Source organism: Dendrobates tinctorius, unplaced genomic scaffold, assembly GCF_039654945.1.
Source record: "Dendrobates tinctorius isolate UK_male_01 unplaced genomic scaffold, ASM3965494v1 ptg000129l, whole genome shotgun sequence".
Lineage (NCBI taxonomy): Eukaryota > Metazoa > Chordata > Amphibia > Anura > Dendrobatidae > Dendrobates > Dendrobates tinctorius.
The window spans coordinates 49,139,142-49,161,400 of record NW_027361797.1 but is presented as its reverse complement, the minus strand read 5'-3'; the positions used below and the strand labels follow the sequence as shown (position 1 = coordinate 49,161,400).

At 44.9% G+C, this 22,259-nt stretch overlaps 1 protein-coding gene across 12 annotated transcripts in view; it reads right to left on the bottom strand.

Annotated features, from left to right (window-relative positions):
• SUN1 (Sad1 and UNC84 domain containing 1) overlaps positions 1-22,259 on the bottom strand; it is an 80,049-nt gene that overhangs the window by 34,112 nt on the left and 23,678 nt on the right. For 4 of the 12 annotated variants that reach the window (XM_073543103.1, XM_073543104.1, XM_073543105.1 and 1 more), the window contains exons 2-7: positions 16,033-16,129; positions 10,443-10,640; positions 6,997-7,184; positions 2,200-2,223; positions 1,881-2,090; positions 920-1,042 (exon numbers count right to left, since the gene is read on the bottom strand). In XM_073543103.1, the coding sequence (XP_073399204.1) occupies positions 920-1,042; positions 1,881-2,090; positions 2,200-2,223; positions 6,997-7,184; positions 10,443-10,640; positions 16,033-16,109 (820 nt within the window). In that variant the 5' untranslated portion in view covers positions 16,110-16,129. The remainder of the gene's footprint in view (positions 1-919; positions 1,043-1,880; positions 2,091-2,199; positions 2,224-6,996; positions 7,185-10,442; positions 10,641-16,032; positions 16,130-22,259) is intronic. The other 8 variants (XM_073543107.1, XM_073543109.1, XM_073543108.1 and 5 more) reach the window with 2 other exon arrangements.

The following is a 22,259-nucleotide window of genomic DNA, read 5'->3' as shown; positions in this document are numbered from 1 at the left end:
CTCTGGCCATCAATATTATATACATGGACTATCCCTTTAAACAAACAGAACAAAAAGATGGAGATTTGTGTTGATGTTTTTTAGCCCACAGGTTTTCCCCCAAAAAATGTGGCAATTGTAGTAAACTTAGCCGACAGCTTTATCAGCATCACCTAAGAACGTCTTCAGCAAGCAGAAGGTAAACATGTGGAGCTAAAGGGTTATTTCCAAAATCAGAAGATCTCCCCTATCCATAGAGTAATTTACAGATGACTGATCACTGGGGTCTGACTGCTGCCTCCCCCCCCCCCCCCCTAGCAATCCTGGGAACCTGCCTCTGCAGAGTCAAGCCTTGAATGGTGCTCGACGTCTATTCATTGTATATGGGACAGCCGGAGAAAACAGAAGACAACGCTCCACTATTATAGAAGGTCCCACCCACCACGAATGGAGCAGAGTTTGCACCTCTGCTCCATTACACATGAGACTCAGCCGTACCGTTCCCAAGATCCTGCACCCTGTTCTCTGAAAGATCCCATGGATAGGCAAAAACCTCCGATTTTGGGACTAATCCTTCAAAATACACAAGCGCATGAGAAAGTCGCAGAAGTTTCCATTAAAATAAGATTTTGCAGTATCTACATAAACCATACAACAGATCATTAGAGAAGGATCACACCAGAGCGGAGAAGGAAAGTGAACGCAAGATATCCAAGTCTAAGAAGAAACTACAGAAAATGATAGGTAGGGATCACAGCCCAACCTGTGAGATGCGGAGGTGCACAAGCTACAAGGACAGGATCCAGCGATAGTTACCAAGAGCCGGCTAACCTGCAAAGAGGAGAAAGCCACCGCTATCCAAACACCCAAGCCAAGAGTTTGTGAAGCCATATTGTGCAAAAGGAAGGTGGCGGGGGCTTAATCACCATTTTTTTTGTACCTTTTGTCTCAAAACCAAGCTTCATTGTAATCACGTGAAACAGGTTCACGAGCAGTGCCGTCAGGGACGACATGGCCCTTCTGACCAGCACCACTGCCTTGTGCACGTACTGAGATCGTTCTCCTAACAAGAGAAAACAAGTCATTGCCATCAACAGGGGGCCACTATGACCGAACAACTAGCCCAAGGGCTAAAAATAGGGCTCATGCTAGCAGTAAGGCTTCACTTCTAGTACAGCCATCGGATAGCGACAGCTACTCGAATCTTCTAATAAGGCCATGTTCACACGTTCTGTACCTGGTCAGTAATTTACATTCAGCATTTATAAGCCAAAACCAGGAGTGGGTGATAAATACAGAAGTGGTGACGTGTTTCTATATTACTTTCCCTTATTGTTCCCCTCCTGGTTTTGGCTTACAAATACTGAGGTAAAATACTTAATGTGTGATTGTGGCCTAAAGGTGATTTACATACCTACAAGTGCTGAAGAATTAACTTGCATCCTGCAGCACCACATAGGCTATGAGGCAAGATTAGGCCAGTGGGGTCTCACTTCTCCTGCACTAGTCTTGCCTTGGATTTTCTCGCCTCCTCGGGCAGGATTGATAAGCCTGGTTAAGAGGCCCCATACACATCAGCCTCTAGTCAGCTGAGCCCGCCGATATTGACTGGTTCAGCCAACGGTCTAATGTGTATGGAGGAGTTGACCGAATGATGGTCAGGAGTAATGTTGATAACGCATGCCCAAATTAGCATATATTTTATTTTTTATATTTAGCTCTTCATGAAACACAATAGAAGTGCACAGAAAGTGCTCCCACTCTGCAGATATCTGACATGCTTTGCATGTGGCTTCTGTCATGAACAGGCGACCGGATGAGGCAGAGAAAAACAACAAATGATCGCTAAACCGGTGAAAGGAGGACAAACAGAAGTGATGGCCGAAGATGGGAAATCTTACTTGACTTGTGGCTCCGGTCCCGGCTGTACACTTCTGTAGATATTGCGTAGGAGGACGTGGCGGCGGCTGGTACAGGAGAGAACGTGATGAGGACATTACCCCTTTCGGAGAGAATGCTACAGTCAGCGCAGGTGTAGCCATTTAATAGGGTTGTCTGAGTTTCGGCTGTGAGGACGTCTCCATTTGCCTGAGTCACTGTAGTCTCCCCGGCTTAAAAAGGTATAAAAATAAAAAAAAAAAAATAGTAAACAATTTTTTTTGTTTCCATAAACAGATGAATGACAAAGGCTGAGGACATCCAACCTACTGTACTTCTTACCGTTCGGGTCATCGTCATCAAGGCCTATAGGAGAGAAGAGAAAAATTACAAAATTAGAAGCTTTAAAATTATCTTCCCGTCATGTACATTCAGCCAGGTGCTCGGAGACGGGGCGACGGGATATAAACGGTGTATAAAAGGGAACAAAAATTATATTGCAAAGAAGTACCAGATGCATGCTGAACGAGTTGCTAAGCAACCGCGATTAACAGAAAGGGAGCTGTGAAAATCACAGCGGCAGCAGCGCGGTGCCCGCTAACACCGATGCTGCCCTTGTCCTCAGCGTTACGTCTATTCTCTATAGAGGAACAGACACTTTCAGTTACAACATTGTTCTCCTGCGGGAATCATTTACTTTCCTGTAAATCAGTCGTCTGACCTCGATGGGACCCAACAGCCCCAACCCTAGGAAAAATATGAAATCTGACTGGAAAACAAGGTTTCTACATTGGTCATACTGAAGACACGATGCGTTCTGTATGAAGAGGCGAGTAAGCCACTGCCAAACCGGACCAGACACCTCTGGCAGCGGCTCAGCTCTACTCTTAACAGTCCTTATCTGTCGACATCTGCAGCCTCGGTGTCAAGAATCCTCCATACACAGATGGTTGGGAGGTCCAGCACATATCTAATATGTATGTATAGGATGTGTTCACATTACATTTTGGGATGCCAGAGGCTTGGTCGTAGTTTATGTCCAAATCCCTGGAATACGAGAATTGGACGTTAGCAGGTAATTGACTAATGTCACACACTCCCCTTGAGAAAGTGTAACAGCGAAACGCGCGTCGGGGCACTGATGGTTATATGTCGGGTCTCCTCACCTCAATATGGGTAAGCTCTATACTACCTTTATATTAGATATGGACTGATTAAGCTTTTTTTTACCCTGTTTGTATATGTCAGTAGAACTCACCAGTTATTGATCTTTTTATGATGGGAAAATCCCAATAACCATGCTTATATGTCTTTTGGATATTTTTATGGTCATAATTGACTAATGTTGTATATGGAGTCACTAAGTGCTCTGCAAGACATTTTCGTCCGTACCCGCCTATCATCAAAACGCAGTACGCCACGTTTTGGTGCCAGCTTGATATAAGCAGATACGGCCAAAAATAGTGTAAAACCAGTAGCTGCAGGGAACATAACTCATTGCCGTCCATTACTAGTGCAAAATACATTACAAGTGGAAGAAATACAGGCCACTGGAGCTTCTTATAAAATCAGTTATTCTTATTTTGGGATACAAAAGCATTGGGAACGAAACTCCTCCAACTCCGGTACGTGCTGATCATAAGGAGGGAAGCAAAGCTGTCTCTAGAAATGGTGAACGTAACAGAACAACAACATGGGTTACTATATAACCAAGGAAGTTGTAAAGAAGTACTGACCTCTGCCCAATAACACCTCTCATAGTGATCCACAGGAGAGACAGCTAGTGAAAGCAAACAACGTAAATAATTTGGTTGACCGTTGTCTCCCGAGTCCATTCTGGATGGTAAATGCCCGTAAACGATCTTTAATGTATGGCGTCAGATTTTTGGTGAACCAAAATGGAACACACTCTGATTGGGTCACAGTTAACAGTGGGGGTACCACAGGGGTCAGTATTGGGTCCTCTTCTTTTTACCATATCTATTAATGACCTTGTAGGGGGCATACAGAGGAATTACAATACTTGCAGATGATACTACACTCTGCAGGGTAATCAACACAGAGGAGGATAATTTCATATTACAGAAGGATTTCTATAAGCTGGAGGCTTGGGCTGAGAAATGGCAATTGAAAATTCATGTAGATAAGTGCAAGGTCAGGCACTTAGGCAGAGGAAATAAAACACTGAGTAAAAAAAAAGTCACTGAAAAAGACCTGGCTGTATGGGTGGATGACAAACTCCACTTGAGTGATCAGTGCCAGGCAGCTGCTGCCAAGTCAGATAAAATAATGGGATGCATTAAAAGAGGCATAGATGTTTATGATGAGAACATAGTTTTGCCTCTATATAAGTCACCAGTACGACCACATTAGAATACGATTTACAATTTTGGAATACGTAGTATAAGGACATAGCTGACCTGGAGCGGGTGCAGTGAGCGACCAAGGTTATTGAGGGAATGGGAATACCAAGACAGGTTATCAAACTTGGGTTCGGTTTGGAAAAACTAAGGTTTAGGGGTGATCTTATTACAATGTTAAAGTATATGAGGGGACAGTACAGAGATCTTCCTAATGATCTTTTTACATGTAGGCCTGCAACTGGAACAAGGTGGCATCCTCTGCATCTACAGGAAAGAAGGTTTAATCAATCACAAATGCATATTCTTTACTGCAAGGGCAGGGAGACTATGGATACTTTACTGCAAGAGCAGCGAGGCTATGAATTCTTTACTGCAAGAGCAGCGAGGCTATGAATTCTTTACTGCAAGAGCAGCGAGGCTATGAATTCTTTACTGCAAGAGCAGCGAGGCTATGAATTCTTTACTGCAAGAGCAGCGAGGCTATGAATTCTTTACTGCAAGAGCAGCGAGGCTATGAATTCTTTACTGCAAGAGCAGCGAGGCTATGAATTCTTTACTGCAAGAGCAGCGAGGCTATGAATTCTTTACTGCAAGAGCAGCGAGGCTATGAATTCTTTACTGCAAGAGCAGCGAGGCTATGAATTCTTTACTGCAAGAGCAGCGAGGCTATGAATTCTTTACTGCAAGAGCAGCGAGGCTATGAATTCTTTACTGCAAGGGCAGCGAGGCTATGAATTCTTTACTGCAAGGGCAGCGAGGCTATGGATTCTTTACTGCAAGGGCAGCGAGGCTAGGAATTCTTTAATGCAAGAGCAGCGAGGCTATGAATTCTTTACTGCAAGAGCAGCGAGGCTATGAATTCTTTACTGCAAGGGCAGGGAGGCTATGGATTCTTTACTGCAAGAGCAGCGAGGCTATGGATTCTTTACTGCAAGGGCCGCGAAGCTATGGATTCTTTACTGCAAGAGCAGCGAGGCTATGAATTCTTTACTGCAAGGGCAGCGAGGCTATGAATTCTTTACTGCAAGGGCAGCGAGGCTATGAATTCTTTACTGCAAGGGCAGCGAGGCTATGAATTCTTTACTGCAAGGGCAGCGAGGCTATGAATTCTTTACTGCAAGGGCAGCGAGGCTATGAATTCTTTACTGCAAGGGCAGCGAGGCTATGAATTCTTTACTGCAAGGGCAGCGAGGCTATGAATTCTTTACTGCAAGGGCAGCGAGGCTATGAATTCTTTACTGCAAGGGCAGCGAGGCTATGAATTCTTTACTGCAAGGGCAGCGAGGCTATGAATTCTTTACTGCAAGGGCAGCGAGGCTATGAATTCTTTACTGCATGGGCAGCGAGGCTATGAATTCTTTACTGCAAGGGCAGCGAGGCTATGAATTCTTTACTGCAAGGGCAGCGAGGCTATGAATTCTTTACTGCAAGGGCAGGGAGGCTATGAATTCTTTACTGCAAGGGCAGCGAGGTTATGAATTCTTTACTGCAAGGGCAGCGAGGTTATGAATTCTTTACTGTAAGAGTTCCACAGTTTCACTGCTCTGCTACATGATGTTGTAATGGTCGATTCACTACTAAAACGCAAGCAGTGCCTGGATGCCTTTCTTGATATAATATTACAGGTTATGGGCACTAGATTCTGTGATGGGGCGATAATCTAGGGAACTAGTCCTATTGCCCTATGGAGTTGGGAAGTAATTTTCTGATTTACTATGGTCTCCTTCCTCATTTGCAGGTATTGCAGGACCCTAAGCATCCATGGTTACAATCACTAGCAACTAGCAGACTGCCAATATATCAGTGGTCGTAACATGGATAGCTAAGGTCTTGCAATGCCTGAACAGGAGGAAAGAGACATAGCGAAGAGAAACTATACATTTCTAATTGGAGGTATTTGTTAATATTACACCTACAACATATTAGGACAGGATATTGGCGATGGGAATACCCCTTTAAGACCACCTTCAAACTTTAAACTATGAAACCCTACTGTCCAAGGACAAGAATGCCATGTATTTGGTCATGTTTAGGGTTAGCCTCACAAAGATCACCTCTGGCTCCATGGGGATCATGTTTTTTTTGCAAGACGATGTAATATCTCACCATTTCCCTGCAGCGCCCTCTGCAGGAGTTTGTAGCATTACATAGCTACCATTAAAATTCATTTCTGCCCCTCACTTACACTAGGGCTTCAATTAATAATCTTTTTTCGACATTCCTTAGGAAACAAGTGCTCAGGACAAGAAACATCGGAGCGTCTGCAGTCACGGAAATGGCATTTGTCAATCCTATTTTGCTTTAGCTAAATATTTCATACCACCTAATAAGATCATCCGCTTCAGGTTGGAACAAGACTTTGCTTTAGGTCTGTTCTTCAATTTTGTTGCCCTAGGACAGCAAGCCATCTTGGCAAAATTGCAAGCTGCTGAGGGATTCACTTGGGTATACCTTGTGTTTGCCAAGGACTCTTGTAGTGATCAACTTATAAGGATGCAAGAATGGTACCTGGGATTAGAGACGCATATTACCTAATATTAAGAAGAAAATAAATGCTGTCGATCTGGCAGACTCCGCGTGCCCAGGCAAACCTTCAATAGTGTGAACAGGTGCCATATATATCCTGCAGTGGGCACGGATTGGGATATAGGCTTAGACACAGATTTCTCCTCCAAAAAGAACTACTTACGGTATCAAGTTTACTGCAACTGCAAATGTGCAACTTTATTACCCAGGTCAGGACAATTAAAATCCTTTCAGAACAAGATCCACTCACCCCATAGGTGGTCCACTTCAGTCCGCTCCCGAATGGACGACTCGTCTAACACTGTTGACAATGTGGAGGTATCGTGGACGGGCATGCTAAAGCTGCTCTGGAAAGAGGAGTCGGCGACCCCTCTCCTGGATGAGCGACGGCTGCTGGATGAAGACTGCATGCTGCTGTTCTGCTGTCGCCTCACAGACCTAAGGAAGAAAGCACATTGTAACTGCAGAACGTACGGTATGTGTCAGCCATTACATGGCAGGGAAGCTCTGGTTTGGGGGCCACTTTATTTACCATAAGATGTTCTCACAAACAGGGGAACTGATTTCCTAAACTATAGTGCCGGAATTCCAAGCCCACAGTTGAACTGTTTTTTGCACCACATTTATGATTTGCTTTACACCAAAAAATAAAGTCCTCCAACAGTTGAAATGTTTACACCATCTAAGAGACTGAAAAAACTGGAGAAAATAGAGTCTAAGCTAATTTACAAAAATACCAAACTTTATTAATCATAAAAATAATGACACAAATCTCATTAGAGCAACAGAGCAACATATATAATACATTTGTGAGCAGACAAAATATAGAGAGGGTACATGTAATTTAAAGTGACCTAAATACCCTAAAAGGTAGCATACACTGCCATCTCAATTGGCACATGCGGGACAAAAATAATATTTATATACTGCCACTAACAAAACAGTCTCAATAAACTGTATAATCCACAAACGTAGTAGGCGTCACACGCCTACTACGTTTGTGGATTATACAGTTTATTGAGACTGTTTTGTTAGTGGCAGTATATAAATATTATTTTTGTCCCGCATGTGCCAATTGAGATGGCAGTGTATGCTACCTTTTAGGGTATTTAGGTCACTTTAAATTACATGTACCCTCTCTATATTTTGTCTGCTCACAAATGTATTATATATGTTGCTCTGTTGCTCTAATGACAATTGTGTCATTATTTTTATGATTAATAAAGTTTGGTATTTTTGTAAATTAGCTTAGACTCTATTTTCTCCAGTTTTTTCATGATTTATTTATGAGTCGCTGCTGTTATGCAATCTTATTCCCTTTTGTGGATTTGTGGTAATTTTGCCACCATAGTAAATTAATTATGATTTGGAGACTTGTAATATTAACCATCTAAGAGACTGCTGATTGACTACAAGTCAGTCGGTGGTCGTAGTCGACCATAACTAAAAGACTATACGATAAACCTGTGTGCAAAGAATATATCTTTTACTGGCAGCACATCTCCTGTTTACACAAAACAATGTGCTGCTGAGAAGTATGATTTTAGCAAGCTTTAAACGCATATAACCCAACGAAAAAGTCCATTCAGACAGTTAGCTTTTCAAGGAGGGCTTGCTAGCAAAAATCATCTAGTGGAAGCGAACCCTTAGGGTTCGCCTTTAAAATGTCCATGCTCCCGCTAAGGTATTTCTCGGCGAAGCTACTTTATGAAAAAGAAGTCTTTTTGCTAGAGAGCCTTGGCCGTTGTTTTGAGGCTGCATCGCTGCTGGAGTCACTTTTGTATAATTTAGACCGAGTGGAAAGCGGAAACCACCTGAAAAAAGTGTCATGTGCACATACCCCTATGACTAAACACTACAGTAGAGATTTAACCCCCCCAAAAAATAAAAAACACTATAAAATCAAGCATAATGTATAGTCGCACTCTGGGCATTTAATTTGCTATTTACAAGCCAATTGCAAAGTCAGCATAACATAGGTGCATCTTATACTGCCTGAGAGAACAATAATTCCTAGAAACGCTCAGTCCTGATTATCGAACAGTCTAAAGAGACTGCCAATCAATCAACGAACGAGCAAAATTACTGCAGAGAGTGAGGATATTCTATTTGCATAGTGAAATCCTTTTAAAATGATCGCAATAAAAGAGCGGTGAGCCCGTTCAACCCTGGGTTCTTTCCTGCTTGTAAGGGTATGTGCACACACTGAGTATTTTGAGTGCAGAAATTTCTACATCTTTTCTTTAGCAAGAAAATGAAGCCTTCGAAAAAGGTGCGTTTTTATAGTGAATTTAATGGGTGAAAAACGCTGGCAAAAAAAACCCACAGAATTCACATGCTGCAGATTATTTTCTGCACCAAACAAGCAAGTCAAAAATACTCAACGTGTCCATGATGCTTGTGGTTTCTCACTTTGCTGGCGGCAATAAAAGCATTAAATCTGCAACGTGTATAGGGGAACTATTTACAGTACGACGTCCAATTATTACATATGAAGTGGCTGTAATCCCTCTCATCACTCAGCGCATCTTATCAAGGTTATATCTTAGTACTTGGCAGCTATAAATATGTAATCCATCTGGAGCAACGCTGGCACGCACCGCTCAAAGCATCACTCCTGGTGCAACACACACACCAACGCCCCTAAAAACGATGGATTGGTGTATGGCTACCACCCCCAACTCTCCCATACATTGTGTTCTCCATGAGAACTGCTGCCAGACATCTCTGGTGGGGACTTATTTTTTGGAGAAAAAAAAGAAAGGATTGGAGTCAGATATACCGAATCCTGCTGTCCCTCTCGACATCCTCTGATGGGGGCATATACATCATACTGTCAAAATCGGAGGGTTAGGCAGACAGTCTACTGCATTCGAGGGGAAACGTCAGGCCTGCGGACCAATAACGGCCCTTAATCGCCTGTTATCCGGCCCACGGGCCGGTTCCCAGATTGTTTGGGCAGGCAGCTGTATTTTGTCAGTCACCGGCCTTTTAATTTCTTCTTGCTCTGTGAGCATTGAGCACGCCGTGTTCCCTACTGGACGCTGAGGCGCGTGCAATGATAGATTATGTACTGACACCAGTGGCGGCATCAAGATGTACTTTGTGGGTGGAGTTAGTGAGCGATTTGAACGGCCCCCGAAGGACCGCTTAAATATCCAAATGGCCCTTGGCGGAAAAATAGATTCCCCATGCCGGATCTACCGTGTATTGTGAAATATCACATAGCTGGATGAATCTGGCAACTAACACCCTACTCAATCATAGAGATGCATGCTATGCCAATCAGAATGACAAAGGGAGATAAGCGGCTGCCAGCGGTGTTTACTCTCTGGCACGACAGATCGGGCATGTTGAAATCCAAACCACATCAGAGCAAGCTGAGCTGTCCCCGTTTCATTGATCGTTGACGTTTGCTGCCAATATACTTGGCTCATGAGGATTTTCTAGACCCGATCCAACTGTAAAACTGTGAGCGGAGAGATCTGCAATCTATTTGGGCTCATGCCTCCGTATATATGTACACATTCCAGTCCCTGTTCACTGTCAGCAAGCAGAGACCATAACCAAGGTGTAAAGCAAAGTAGGGATCTCTACTGAACTTTTATAGGGTTAAAGCAAAATTCTACAAAAATAAAATAAATTCTAACCCCAAATCTTGGATTTTCCCGTAAGATTTCGGGTCTCACGACTTGCCTGTTAATGGTCCGGTCATTAGAAGCACTTCCAGAATAGGAGACATTGGAGTTGATGCTGCTGTTGAGGAGGTCCTCAGAGAAGCCCGTGGTGGGGTTCGCGAGACGCAGGCTACGCCGCGACATTCTGGGAGAATCAAAAACTGGATCCAATTTATGCAAGTTCTCAAAATCCAGAGCGGCTGAGGAATAGCTGGAGCTAGAAGAGTGAAGCACACGTTACTCCTTATACATGACCGGATGCTTTGCCTACATATACATAGCACTATCATATTCCACAGCACTTTACAGACATTATCATCCCTGTCCCCATTGGGGCTCACAATCTACATTCCATATTAACATTTCTTTGGAGTGTGGGAGGAACCCGGAGGAAACCCAAGCAAACACGGGGAGAACATACAAACTCCTTGCAGATGTTGTCTTTGGTGGGATTTGCTGCCCACTGACCACGTGACTGGACACGTAAAATCTAGATAATGCAACAAGGATTGTAAGAAAAATCGAGCGCTCTGAATTAGAATCTTATGAGGACAAACCACAATACTGGACGACCATGACTTTATATTAGAAAAACATATCAAGATGAGAGATAACATTGCGCCGAGTTTCCAGGAAACAAGACTCCAGCCCGGTTCTCCGAGGCTGTTACCAAATGATAAAATATATGACGATGTCCTACAGAATTCTGTACTAGCAGCGGCTGTGTGCCAGGAGAGAAACATGGCTGCCTTTTCTATTAGACAGCACCACTTTTCCACGGGCCATTTTTGGTGTTGTAGCAGCGCAGACCTATTGATTAGAGGGGGCTGAGCCGATACCCGATAGCACTCATTTCCAGGGGGCTGCCATTACTACAGCCATGTTTTATACAATGAATACAGCCCCTCTAGGAGTTTATGACCATTGTGCACAGGTTGCTGATGGTCAGCAGATGGTAATGAAGTAGGGTGGTGGTCTAATCAGTAATCTGGAGTGTCCATTAGGGTCTTTATGCAATAATAGGCATTTTTCTCATTATTCAGACACCACCAGGAGAATATTCCAAGCACTAACCCGAGCTTGGAGAAGTGCTCCACAGACTAAAAGGAGCTCTGATCTGGCCCAGATCCAGCTGAATGCGTCCATGTCAGTCAACTGTCTCAAAAACCAGAACCTGGTTAGGGAGTAGGTGATCAAATACTTATTTCATGCAATAAAATGCAAATTAATTATTTAAAAATCATACAACGTGATTTTCTGATTTTTATAGTTCGATTCCGTCTCTAAGGGTGTGTGCACACGCTGCGGATTCTGCGCTTTGTCTAAATCCGCAGGTAAATCTGCGGATTTGCCTGCGGTTTGACACCTGTCATGGAGCAGGTGCCAAACCGCTGCGGAATCCGCACAAAGAAGTGACATGCTGCGGATTTAAAACCGCAGCAAATCCGCGCAGAAAATTCTGCACCGTGGGCACTGCGGTTTTTAATTTACATAGACTAAAAGGGTACTGTACACCGCAGCAGAATCCGCAATGTGTGCTCACACCTTCACAGTTAAAGAGTACCTACGATAAAAATTACAGACCTCTCCATTCTTTGTCGGTGGGAAAACTTGCGAAGTCGGCAGTGTGCTAAATATTTATTTTCCCCACTGTATTTGTGCGAATGTAGAGAAATAAAGAGCATTTCGTCCTTTATGGTCACCATAAAAAATCATGACCCAAATTTATACACTATCTCCTAGAAGGAGGTCTAAAACGAATTTGGGTCAGAAAATGTATACTGAAATTACAATGGTGAGATTATCTCTCTATGATATCTATGCAGGGTTGGACTGGCCCACCAGAGGACCGGAGAATCCTCCGGTGGACCCTGGCTTCTCCTTCAGGAGTGTTCATAGTGCAAACCTTGCAGTTGCTATGGGGCTCTTCAGTGGGGGAAAAAAATTTGCCCCTCAGAATCAAATCCTCCGGTGGGGGCCCAATGTTCTTCAGTCTGACACGGTGTGTGTGTGTGTGTGTGTGTGTGTGTGTGTGTGTGTGTGTGTGTATGTATGTATGTGTTTATTCTGGGTTTATTCTGCAACAAATTCACTTATTGAACAGGAGTTACAATAGTTTTCTCTTTTTTCCTATAGCTGTGACCCACAGAACAGAAAATGTAAGCTTGCAGCCATTGCCCAATTGTTTGCTCGTGTCTACAGTTCTGGATCTGCAGCAACACGATAAAATATTTGCAAGCCGAGTCCAAGTGTAGCAGAGCTATCCGAGATCCTGAGAGGCGTCCAGATCTGCTACTGCGCCACTTATAACACTCGAGACTCAGCTGAGACATCTCCAAGAAGAGGCAAGGTGAAAAGACCTCTGTCTGCCTCAGTAAACTGATTATACACATCCTCTTGACAAAACAAGAGTCTTTCACATTTGCCATCGGGCATGTGTCTTCTAGCAACATGTGGCAAATCCAGAGCCCACGCCAGCTGCCAAACAGTGCTGAAGTGTAACAAGCCGGTAGTGTGAAGACGAGCGCGGCCGCCCCCTCCACACGCGTCTGCAGGATTATCACTCAATGGCTGGTGAAGAGTGTCCTCTGAGAACAAATACCCCACATCTGCCATCACTCCAGGGGCTAACACACGCCGGACTGTAGATAGGTAAAAGCGACATCAGCAGTCTACCACAACACTGGATGGGGAAGACCCTTACCCAACTATTCTACGCTATACCCACAAATAACCATTAGTCTATATTCCCAAGGCCAAAGGTGCGGATTTCAGAAAATCCTCGGCACCTGTGACTCTCGATTTGCAATATGGTCAGTGGATCTGCAATGTAATTTCTGGACATCTAAGCACAACCACGACAAGTGGATTCTGGCAGGACAATGGCGCAGCTTCCACCCCTGAAGGCGTGAACATGGCCCAAATGGGTACAGAGTCAGTGATTCAGATCTGTAACGTGTGAATCTACCAGAGGATGGACATCCACCACTTCTTCCTGGTGGATCCACTTCTGATTGCCACTCAAAATAAAACTTCAAAATTTAAGCCCATGTTCACATCCCTTCATACTGGCTGTAACTGTTCAATGACCACAGGTGAAGGACAAACAATCCTAATAGGAACGTTTTTTTTTTTTTTTTTTTTTTTTACAATTAAGGCCAAAACAAAGATAAACATGGTCACCCTTCTTCCAGATCAACTTTAGTCTTTTTAACTTCATGAAATTACGCCTCGTTGTGTCCCAGCCTAAGGGACTGTTAGAACTTGGAGGAATAGTCTGGACACTGCACTACAGGTTCGCAATAGGCTGTAGAGATATAATTTTGGGTCTAGTATTTGCCCTAGCTAATGTCCAGGAGGTGAGTAACCTCGACCGCAGGACATCAGTATAAGTGCGTGTGATCCAAAGAAAAGCAACCGGATTCTGAATCTACTAAACAGGAAATAAAACTCCACGTTCTATCCAAACATCAAATCCAGAATATCCCAGGGGGTAATCTACATAACGGACGGCCAGCAGAGGAAACATCAAGGACCCGACGTCCATGACTGCCGTCATGATAAGCTAGTCCTCAGCTCTTCAGCTATTCTGCTCCATTTATTTGCAGTATATGAACCTCTCACTTCTGGGAGTTTGATATAATCCAGTCAGTTCTCAGAGAAACAGCCAGAACCTGTCTTATATGAATGGAAGCCCAAAAATAGGGGTTAACATTGCTTTAGAGAGGACCTTTAACCTGGTCAAAAGTGGACCGTCTTCATTTTATTCTGAGTGTTCTCCTGATTATTCCATTTTTCCTTTTCTTCTAAATCCACTGTATAATTCTGGGAGGTTTAGACCTTTTTATTTAGCGCCAATTTTTATGGAGGAGTGGCTTACAGGATCCATAAAACTGGAACGCAATTAAAAGGGTCCATATCTCTGGTGTCATATGATGAATTTAAGAAAAACAAAATTATGCGATACTCAGGGAGGGGAATAAAACAAGTGAAAAACTAGATGCTTCTGATCTGGCGACAGATTCTCTTAAAAAGACATTGAGAGAGGAGAAAGAAAGGTAGCATCGGGTCTACTGACGCCTGACAATGATGGACACGTCTCGGATGGTATTCGTCATCTGCCTCACTTACCTTTCAAGATGGAAGCGAGTGGAGTGACGAGGACAGATTTCTTGGCACAACGAGAATTGACAAACGCCAAGTCAATCAGCGCTCATTTAAAGCGAGTCTCCGCAAGAGAAATTTCACCCGTACCAGGTGTTGGACGCAGGGAATCCGTACGGTTCAGCGATCACATGCAGATTTGCCTGCTTTCAATAGACGGCAATGGTTTGGGTGCAATGAGCATGCGCTGCGGCCAAAGCGCTGCCAGCTCCGGATCATGGGCACCCATCCTAAAAGACATGTCCTTGTCACAGCTAGGAGGACCAAGTCTTACTAACAAACTCTACACTCCCTTTATACATCAGTGATAACTTCTGCTGACTTTCCTGTTACATAACAGAATAAAAAAAAAAGTTTATAATCTGTCAAAACAAAGGCAGAAAAACCTTTAAAAATGAGGAAACCTTTCCCCACAAGTACCGCACATAGTAAACTTGTCTGTTCTGTGTTTATGCCCACATACTATCACTGGGTGGGGTTACACGGAGCTTCCAAAGCCAAAATACTCAACATCTGACTCATCCGCTGCGGAGACATTGCCTCTGGAGACGTAAAGCCGCTGCCAGGCTACAGCTTGTACCAACAACGGATTCAGCAGGAAACTGAAAGAAGCTGGCACAACGAGAAACTTACATGGCATCCCGCTCCCCCCAGATTCACATAGTGCATGTGCGCCCCCTAATAACATCTCCTGTAGATGGAAGGGGGTAGCGATCCCCAGGCTGGTCCTTCCCTCTTTGGCAATGAAGAGCGAGGTTTTTGAGGAGTTCACAAACTGCAAACTTTTCCAGTGGAAGTCACTTCAGGAAACTCGTCGTCTTTGGGGGGGGACTTTGGAGTCTTTATTTTCCGGAAGCGATTTTAAATAATTCTAGAAGCATTTTTCCCCTTGAAGTGCTTTAATTGTATAGTGCCGATTTTAGAAGCCTATGGGTAAATGCTAGAAAGCTGACAAAAATGGTGTATTTCTCTACAAAAATGCCACATGTATAACCACCTTTAAAAGTGGCTGTCTACTACTTAGACAAACCATTCTCACTATGTTGCCCCCCTATAGAACAGCAGCAGCTATACACCCCTCCGGTGTAGGCGCCGTTCCAGCAGTGTCGGCACAGGCACACCCGGGGCTCACTTGACGCGATTATGTCCCAAGAGAGCAGGCGCAGCTTCTCCGGAGAGAGCAGGCGCAGCTTCTCCCGAGAGCGTCTATTGAAAGTTGTGACCGCTGCCCTCCAATCTCCCCAACGGCATTGCATTACATGGCAGCAGCTGTTGTCAATGCAAGATCCTCACCTTTTCCAGTGCCTGACCAATTATAGCACGGCTTATGCACATTGTCTGGACTGGCTAATCTGGGGCATCCTCTTTCTAAGCACAGGACAACAGATGTCACTCAGAGTTTAAGATGAAGCACTAACACGCTTGAGGGACGAGCGACGTCTCACCTTAGAGCATAGGTGTACCCAGTGTTCTCGGGAAGACACTGGGGTGGAGCGTACGTGTGAAGATGGGAATAATCCATTCTCAAGGTTTCAGATCATGCTGTAGCAAGTAAAAGGGCATAAGACAAAAAAAATCCTACATTACAGCATTGTATTACACACACCAATAAGCTGCCATACATGTTCCCAGGATGCAGATAAGCGTGCACAGCGGTGATCATGGAAGCGGGAGAATGATGAATGGACCGTCAGGTCTTATAAGTATGGTTATAGTCAGGGTGGGATGACAAACGCATGGGTTGTCAATGGGGAGAGGAAAATAAGCCGCTGCTAAACATTCTTATATACCAAGCCTAATGTTCTCAGGGGAAATATGCTGCTGTCCAGGGAATTGATGCTGCCCTGGTTTGGTGTGCGGTCCCATTATACGTGGCAGCTGGACCAGGACAGTCTTCAATTCTGGGGCTGGCACCATGGGTGTCTCTTGCACGCAGGATGTCGGGCGGAACTGCCAGCTACAGAAGCAAAAAAGTGCCCTGGATGCCATATATGCAAGTCATGGGACCACTCCTAATGTTGACCATTTCACACAATTTTGGGGGGCGCAATTTTTGGCCGACTATATGTCCCCAACTGTTCACTATACATCAGGAAAATAAGGATTGAGTAATTTTGGATTCAACATGCCCGATCTTTTGCTGCGGTGGAAGAATGCCCTCTCCCCGTTGAAAACACATGCAGGCTCAAGCAAATCTGCGGTGGAGTCATGGAGAGAAGCAGCCAGGTGAACAAGTGTGAAGGCCAGTTTGACATGTCCAATATCGATGGACTAGGTAGTCCGGACTGGCAATGGGACGCTCGACCTGAGCTCAACAGCCTTGTATATTCCCATGTGGAACTGATTCAGATGGGACCCGTTGCCGGTCCGGACATCATGACCCGTGCTCACAACATGATTGTTGGATGTGTGAAACCGGCCTATTGGATAGGTGATCATGCTAGAGCAATGATTAAAAAGAGATCGTCATTCATAATAACTTGTCATCAGCTCTCTTGCGGCAGTGTGACCGATGTATGACCAGATAACCTAAAAGCAACAGTGCATGCTCCAAAGAGGCCGACATAAGTAGCAATCAGGAGCACATTCCTCCTCAAAAATACAGGATCTCAGACAAAACAAGATGCAGGACTACAGATTAGAGACAGGAAGGATCCCACGAGAAGATAGCGAGTGCTGCAGTCCAAGGCCTGAAGGGAACACACCCATCCTAACCCAGCCTGAGTCATCAACGCACATGATCCTTCCCCCCAGACTACTGACACTTTCATAAGAAAATATCAAAAACGTGAATATTTCATAGATCAGCGTGAAATCCAGGAAAACGTCCCATGTGTACCCAGAGCGGTCAGACCTACAGACACTATGCAGCACCACAATGAGGAGTCCTGCATCTGCATACAGCATGGAAAATGCACATCTACAATATCCTGGCTCCTCCGGGCCACATCGACTATTAATATTACTTAATTGCCAAGAAGAACACAGTTGCCATTGTCTAAATATACAAGTTATTCAGATGATCTGGAAAGTTGGCGGGGCAGGCCAACCATCCAACTCGTATGCAAGACATGTTCATTAGTGAAGAGCAAACGTGCTGGGTTAGGGTGTTATCTGAGCATGCTCGGGTACTAACAGTGTCTTTGGCGGGCTCAAAAAATGTTCCGAGTCCCCGCGGCTGCATGTTTCGCGGCTGTTCGACAGCCAGGACTTATGCAGGGGTTGTCTGTTTGTTAGGCAATCCCTGCGGCTGTTGAACAACCGCGAGAAAGGCGGCCGCGGAGACTCGAACATAGTATTCGAGAGCACCGCAGACACACTGTTAGCACCGGAGCACGTTCATTAATGTTCATTCTTCCTTTTCTTAGATGTCGTTCTGGCATGATCATGCTGGTCACAATGCAGCCCCATTCACTTGCACTATGCTGCAATGTATTGAGGGCATACAGCGGTCTTTACCCATGTAGCCGGTTTTGACACCTGAAATTTAAAAAAAAACAAAAAAAAAAAAAACCACGCTCAAACCACTGAACACATGAATAAAAAGTCTTTCAAGAGTTCACCCCCCACCCCTCCTTAGTGGACCTGCCTTAATGGATAAAGTGTGAGTCCGTCAGCAATTCCCTGCTTCGCAATATCACAAGGTGGTCAACAAAAGGAACCAGGAATTCTAAACTGGTCTTCAAACAGATAGGGGTCACAAGACCCCACTAGGTGTTCGTTCTACTTCATATGTAGGCCGTTTCTCATGAATTCATACAAAAGCCATGAGGAAAGAAAAAAAAAAAATGACCCGTTGTGCACCCTGAAGCATCAGAGTAATTCTCCCGGTGATGCGCTGCGATGGGGGCACCACATACCAGCACTAACACTAGAGAATGGGCGCCACTGGAAAGCCTTTGTGCATCTGGCTTTACCATCAGTATGGACCCTATGGACTGGGAAGGTGAACACTCGATTTCCCATTCAGATTTGCAGCATGGGAAAAAAATATATATATATATCAGTGTTACTCACACAGCAAAGCAGATGAGATCTTAAATCACATGCTACAAGCAAACTGCAATAAAACTGATCTGCTCTGATGATATTAAAATGGGTTGCATCATATTCATTAATAATTGAAAAAAAAATCTTTGTTTACTTCTTAGTAACAATCCTCTACATTCTCAAGAAGGATTTTTTTTTTTTTTTTTTTTTTTTTTTTAGTACTGTACATAGTTTGCGGCTCAAGGTTATCAGACCGGTCTCTAAGGCCAGGAGCGTGCGTTGTAAGCGCTGCTCCGAAACTGGGCAGATCACTAGATCCAGCCAGCGTTCGGATATCTGCAATCTGCATTTATTTTTTTAAAGACTTTTTGTGATCGGAAAAATGCTCAAAAGACTCTTCCTGATAAATAAGATGTCCACTACTTGGACAACTTCTTCTTATACCCCTCTAAAATACAGCCTATACACACCTTCCGTGCCGGATCCGTTCACACGGTGCAGGCACTCTCTCGCCCCGAGGCTCCCATGTGGTTGTAGTGACACGTGACACCAGCGCCCAGTCAGCACCGGCGTCACCGTCTCCGCCTTCGGACAAATCGAACATGAAGAGGAAGTCAGAGATCAGTTGCAGCCCGGACTTCCTCGTCATGTTCAGTTTGTCCGAAGGCGGAGACCGTGACGCCGGTGCTGACTGGGCGCCGGCATCACGTGTCACAACACCGCATCACTGCCCGGCGAGAGCCAACACCGCAGGAACGGCGCCAACACGGGAGGTATGTATATGCATTATTTTATTGGGACCGAACATTTTGATCAAGAAGGGGTTGTCCTACTACTAGTGGAGAACCCCTTTAATCTCTATTATAAACATCGCTGTCCATACATTCAGGATTTTGAGAGTTTAATAGTTTCAGGTTTCCAAAAACACCCAGTGGTTAAAAGATGAGAGTGGACCATTCTCCAGGCTTTTTCTGCCATTAAAGGGAATCTGTCACAAATTTTTTCACATATAAGCTGCAGCCACCGCCATCAGGGGCTTATCTACAGCATTCTGTAATGCTGTAGATAAGCCCCCGATGTAACCTGAAAGAAGAAAAACAAGTTATATTATACTCACCCCGGGGTCCGGTCTGATGGGTGTCGCGGTCCGGTGCCTCCCATCTTGTAGCAATGACGTCCTCCTCCTTACTTCTGCCGCGGCTCCTGCGCAGGGGTACTATATCTGCCCTGTTGAGGGCAGAACAGAGTATTGCAGTGCGCAGGCGCTGGACCTCGCTGACCTTTCCTGGCGCCTGCGCACTGCAGTACTCTGCTCTGCCCTCAACAGGACAGAGCAGTGCGTCTGCGCAGGAGCTGTGACGGGAAGCAAAGAAGAGGACGTCATCGTTAGAAGATAGGAGGTGCCGGACGGGACCGGACCCCGGGTGAATATAACATAACTCGTTTTTCTTATCTTTCAGGTTACATCGGGGGCTTATCTACAGCATTACAGAATGCATTATAGAATGCTGTAGATAAGCCCCTGATGGCTGTGGCCGCAGCTCATATGAGAAAAAATAAGTGACAGATTCCCTTTAAGTCTCTTCATATTTTATAATAGAAGTCAAATGGAAAGCTTCATTAAAAAAATGCTAGAAGACGCATGGGCATCACTGTTTTATAGGCTTCCTCCCAAAAAAAAAAAAAAAAAAGTTGAAGCTTATGTGCCCATGATCAGTAAACGCTGCAAGTTGGACACTGCGTAGTTGTGCATCATCAAACCCGCAGCGGCCAAATGTTCCAGCACAGTGGATGGGATTTTTAGAAATCCCATGCCCATTATGCGTGCATAGTCGCTCATGGCTCACCCGCGGAGATGGACGCGCGTCGAGTCTTTCCAGACCGCACCATGTCAATTTCTCTAGTGCAGACGTCAGTCTCCGAAACAGAAAACGAACATATGTTGTGTCCAAAGCGCTGCTACGTCCGGATGGTGGGCACATGGCCTAAGGGTTTGTGATGAAAGTCCCTCCATGTGACTGCAGACTGCCAAGTCTTCTCAGCGCACGTCTAGTCAGAATGTGGCTGGTAGTAAGTATATTGCATACCTGCAGCCATATGACCCTGCATGTGATTTCAGACTTTCATAAAATATGGACAGCCCCTCTAAAAATGCTTCATCACAAAAAAAATCCCAGCGTTACCCTAAAGTGGCTTCTGCTTGAAAAACTAGTCACTCTCATGCTGCAGAGACCACGCTGCCTGTGATCGCAGCATCGGAGATTGCACAGTGGCGCCACCATGAACGGTCAAGCATCAGGAGGGCATGGCTCCCCGGCATGCAGGGAAGCAGGGGTCCGCTGTGCTCCTGAAGATGAGCACTCGCCTTTACGCTGGTGCTACAACCAGTGTGAGCATAGCCCAAACGTCATTTTATGTAGCAAGTGTTCACCCTATGCCAATTCACAGTAAAACTTGCAGCTTTTGGTACATATTTGCAGGTAACGCCGCTCTATCTGAACATACCCCACTAGCAGAGATTGATACGATCAACCATTTTCAGTCTGCTGAATCGTTCCATGTGATTTCACAACATAATATACAAGATATCTGGAGTAAACAAACTTTTTAAAAATGGCACCAAATGTTTGTGCAACTCGTAGTTGCACAAACCTTTTGTGACTGATGGCAGTTTTATGGAGGGGACCTACTACAAGATGATGGTGCTCCAGTCCATGACTGGAGTACGCCTCCAACGCTGGAGCACGGTAGCTGACAGATGCGCCAAAGTAGTTAACATTTACAATACAATTTATTTCTAACATAGAATAAAAGTGAATTTGGTGCATCTTCTTCCAACGCTCCCTGGATCAAGGCTGATGAACAAAACAGATGACTCTGCCCCATGGGGTGTGGGATGCAGACAAACTAAGTTTTGTCTACTTCATGGGTAATGGTTGGTCAGATGCATTTAGCTCCCACAAAGAACTCCGGGTTTGCACATTCGAGATATTTGTCGCTCTGCTCAGTGGCCATCGCTGTCACAAACATATGCCAAAAAGACACGTGTGTACGTGCGCCTACATTTGTGTATACATATATTACATACACATATGCAGAATCTGGGCCCCACCAGCTGCCGGAAGCCATTACTATCTGCGGTGACACAGACCGCACGCTTCTCATGGTGAAGGTCACACAGACTCGGTCTGACCATAATTTGTAGCAGCGAGTTTTCTTCTATGGAAGGACGCCATCAATGAATCCTGAGCATTCTGCAGGACTAGACGGTGCGGCCAAGGAGCAGTGAAACAGTTACTACTAGGGGCTGGAGATTACAAAACTAGGCTGACAGCAAGAGCAACTGTTCCCGGCAGGGGGTCCGCTGGGTGAAAACAGCAATCCCCCCCCTACAAGACAATCCCAAGTGCAGTGACATCTGCCGGAGCCCTATAGTGACACATGCTCAGGATACAAGGACCTCATTATACAGCACCACATACAACTGTGCCTGGCAATAGGAGCCGCCTGCTCCTCCGGTGTTAACCCCTGAACACCTCAGACACACCTGTGAGACAGCAGCGGCAGGGTGGCTACTCCGGCAGGTGTGTCTGGGTCACGTGCTGCATTGCATTACTTTTGATTTAAGCTCACGTTTTATTAGAGCGGCATAAAAAATAAAAAATGTAAAAAAAAGTAATCA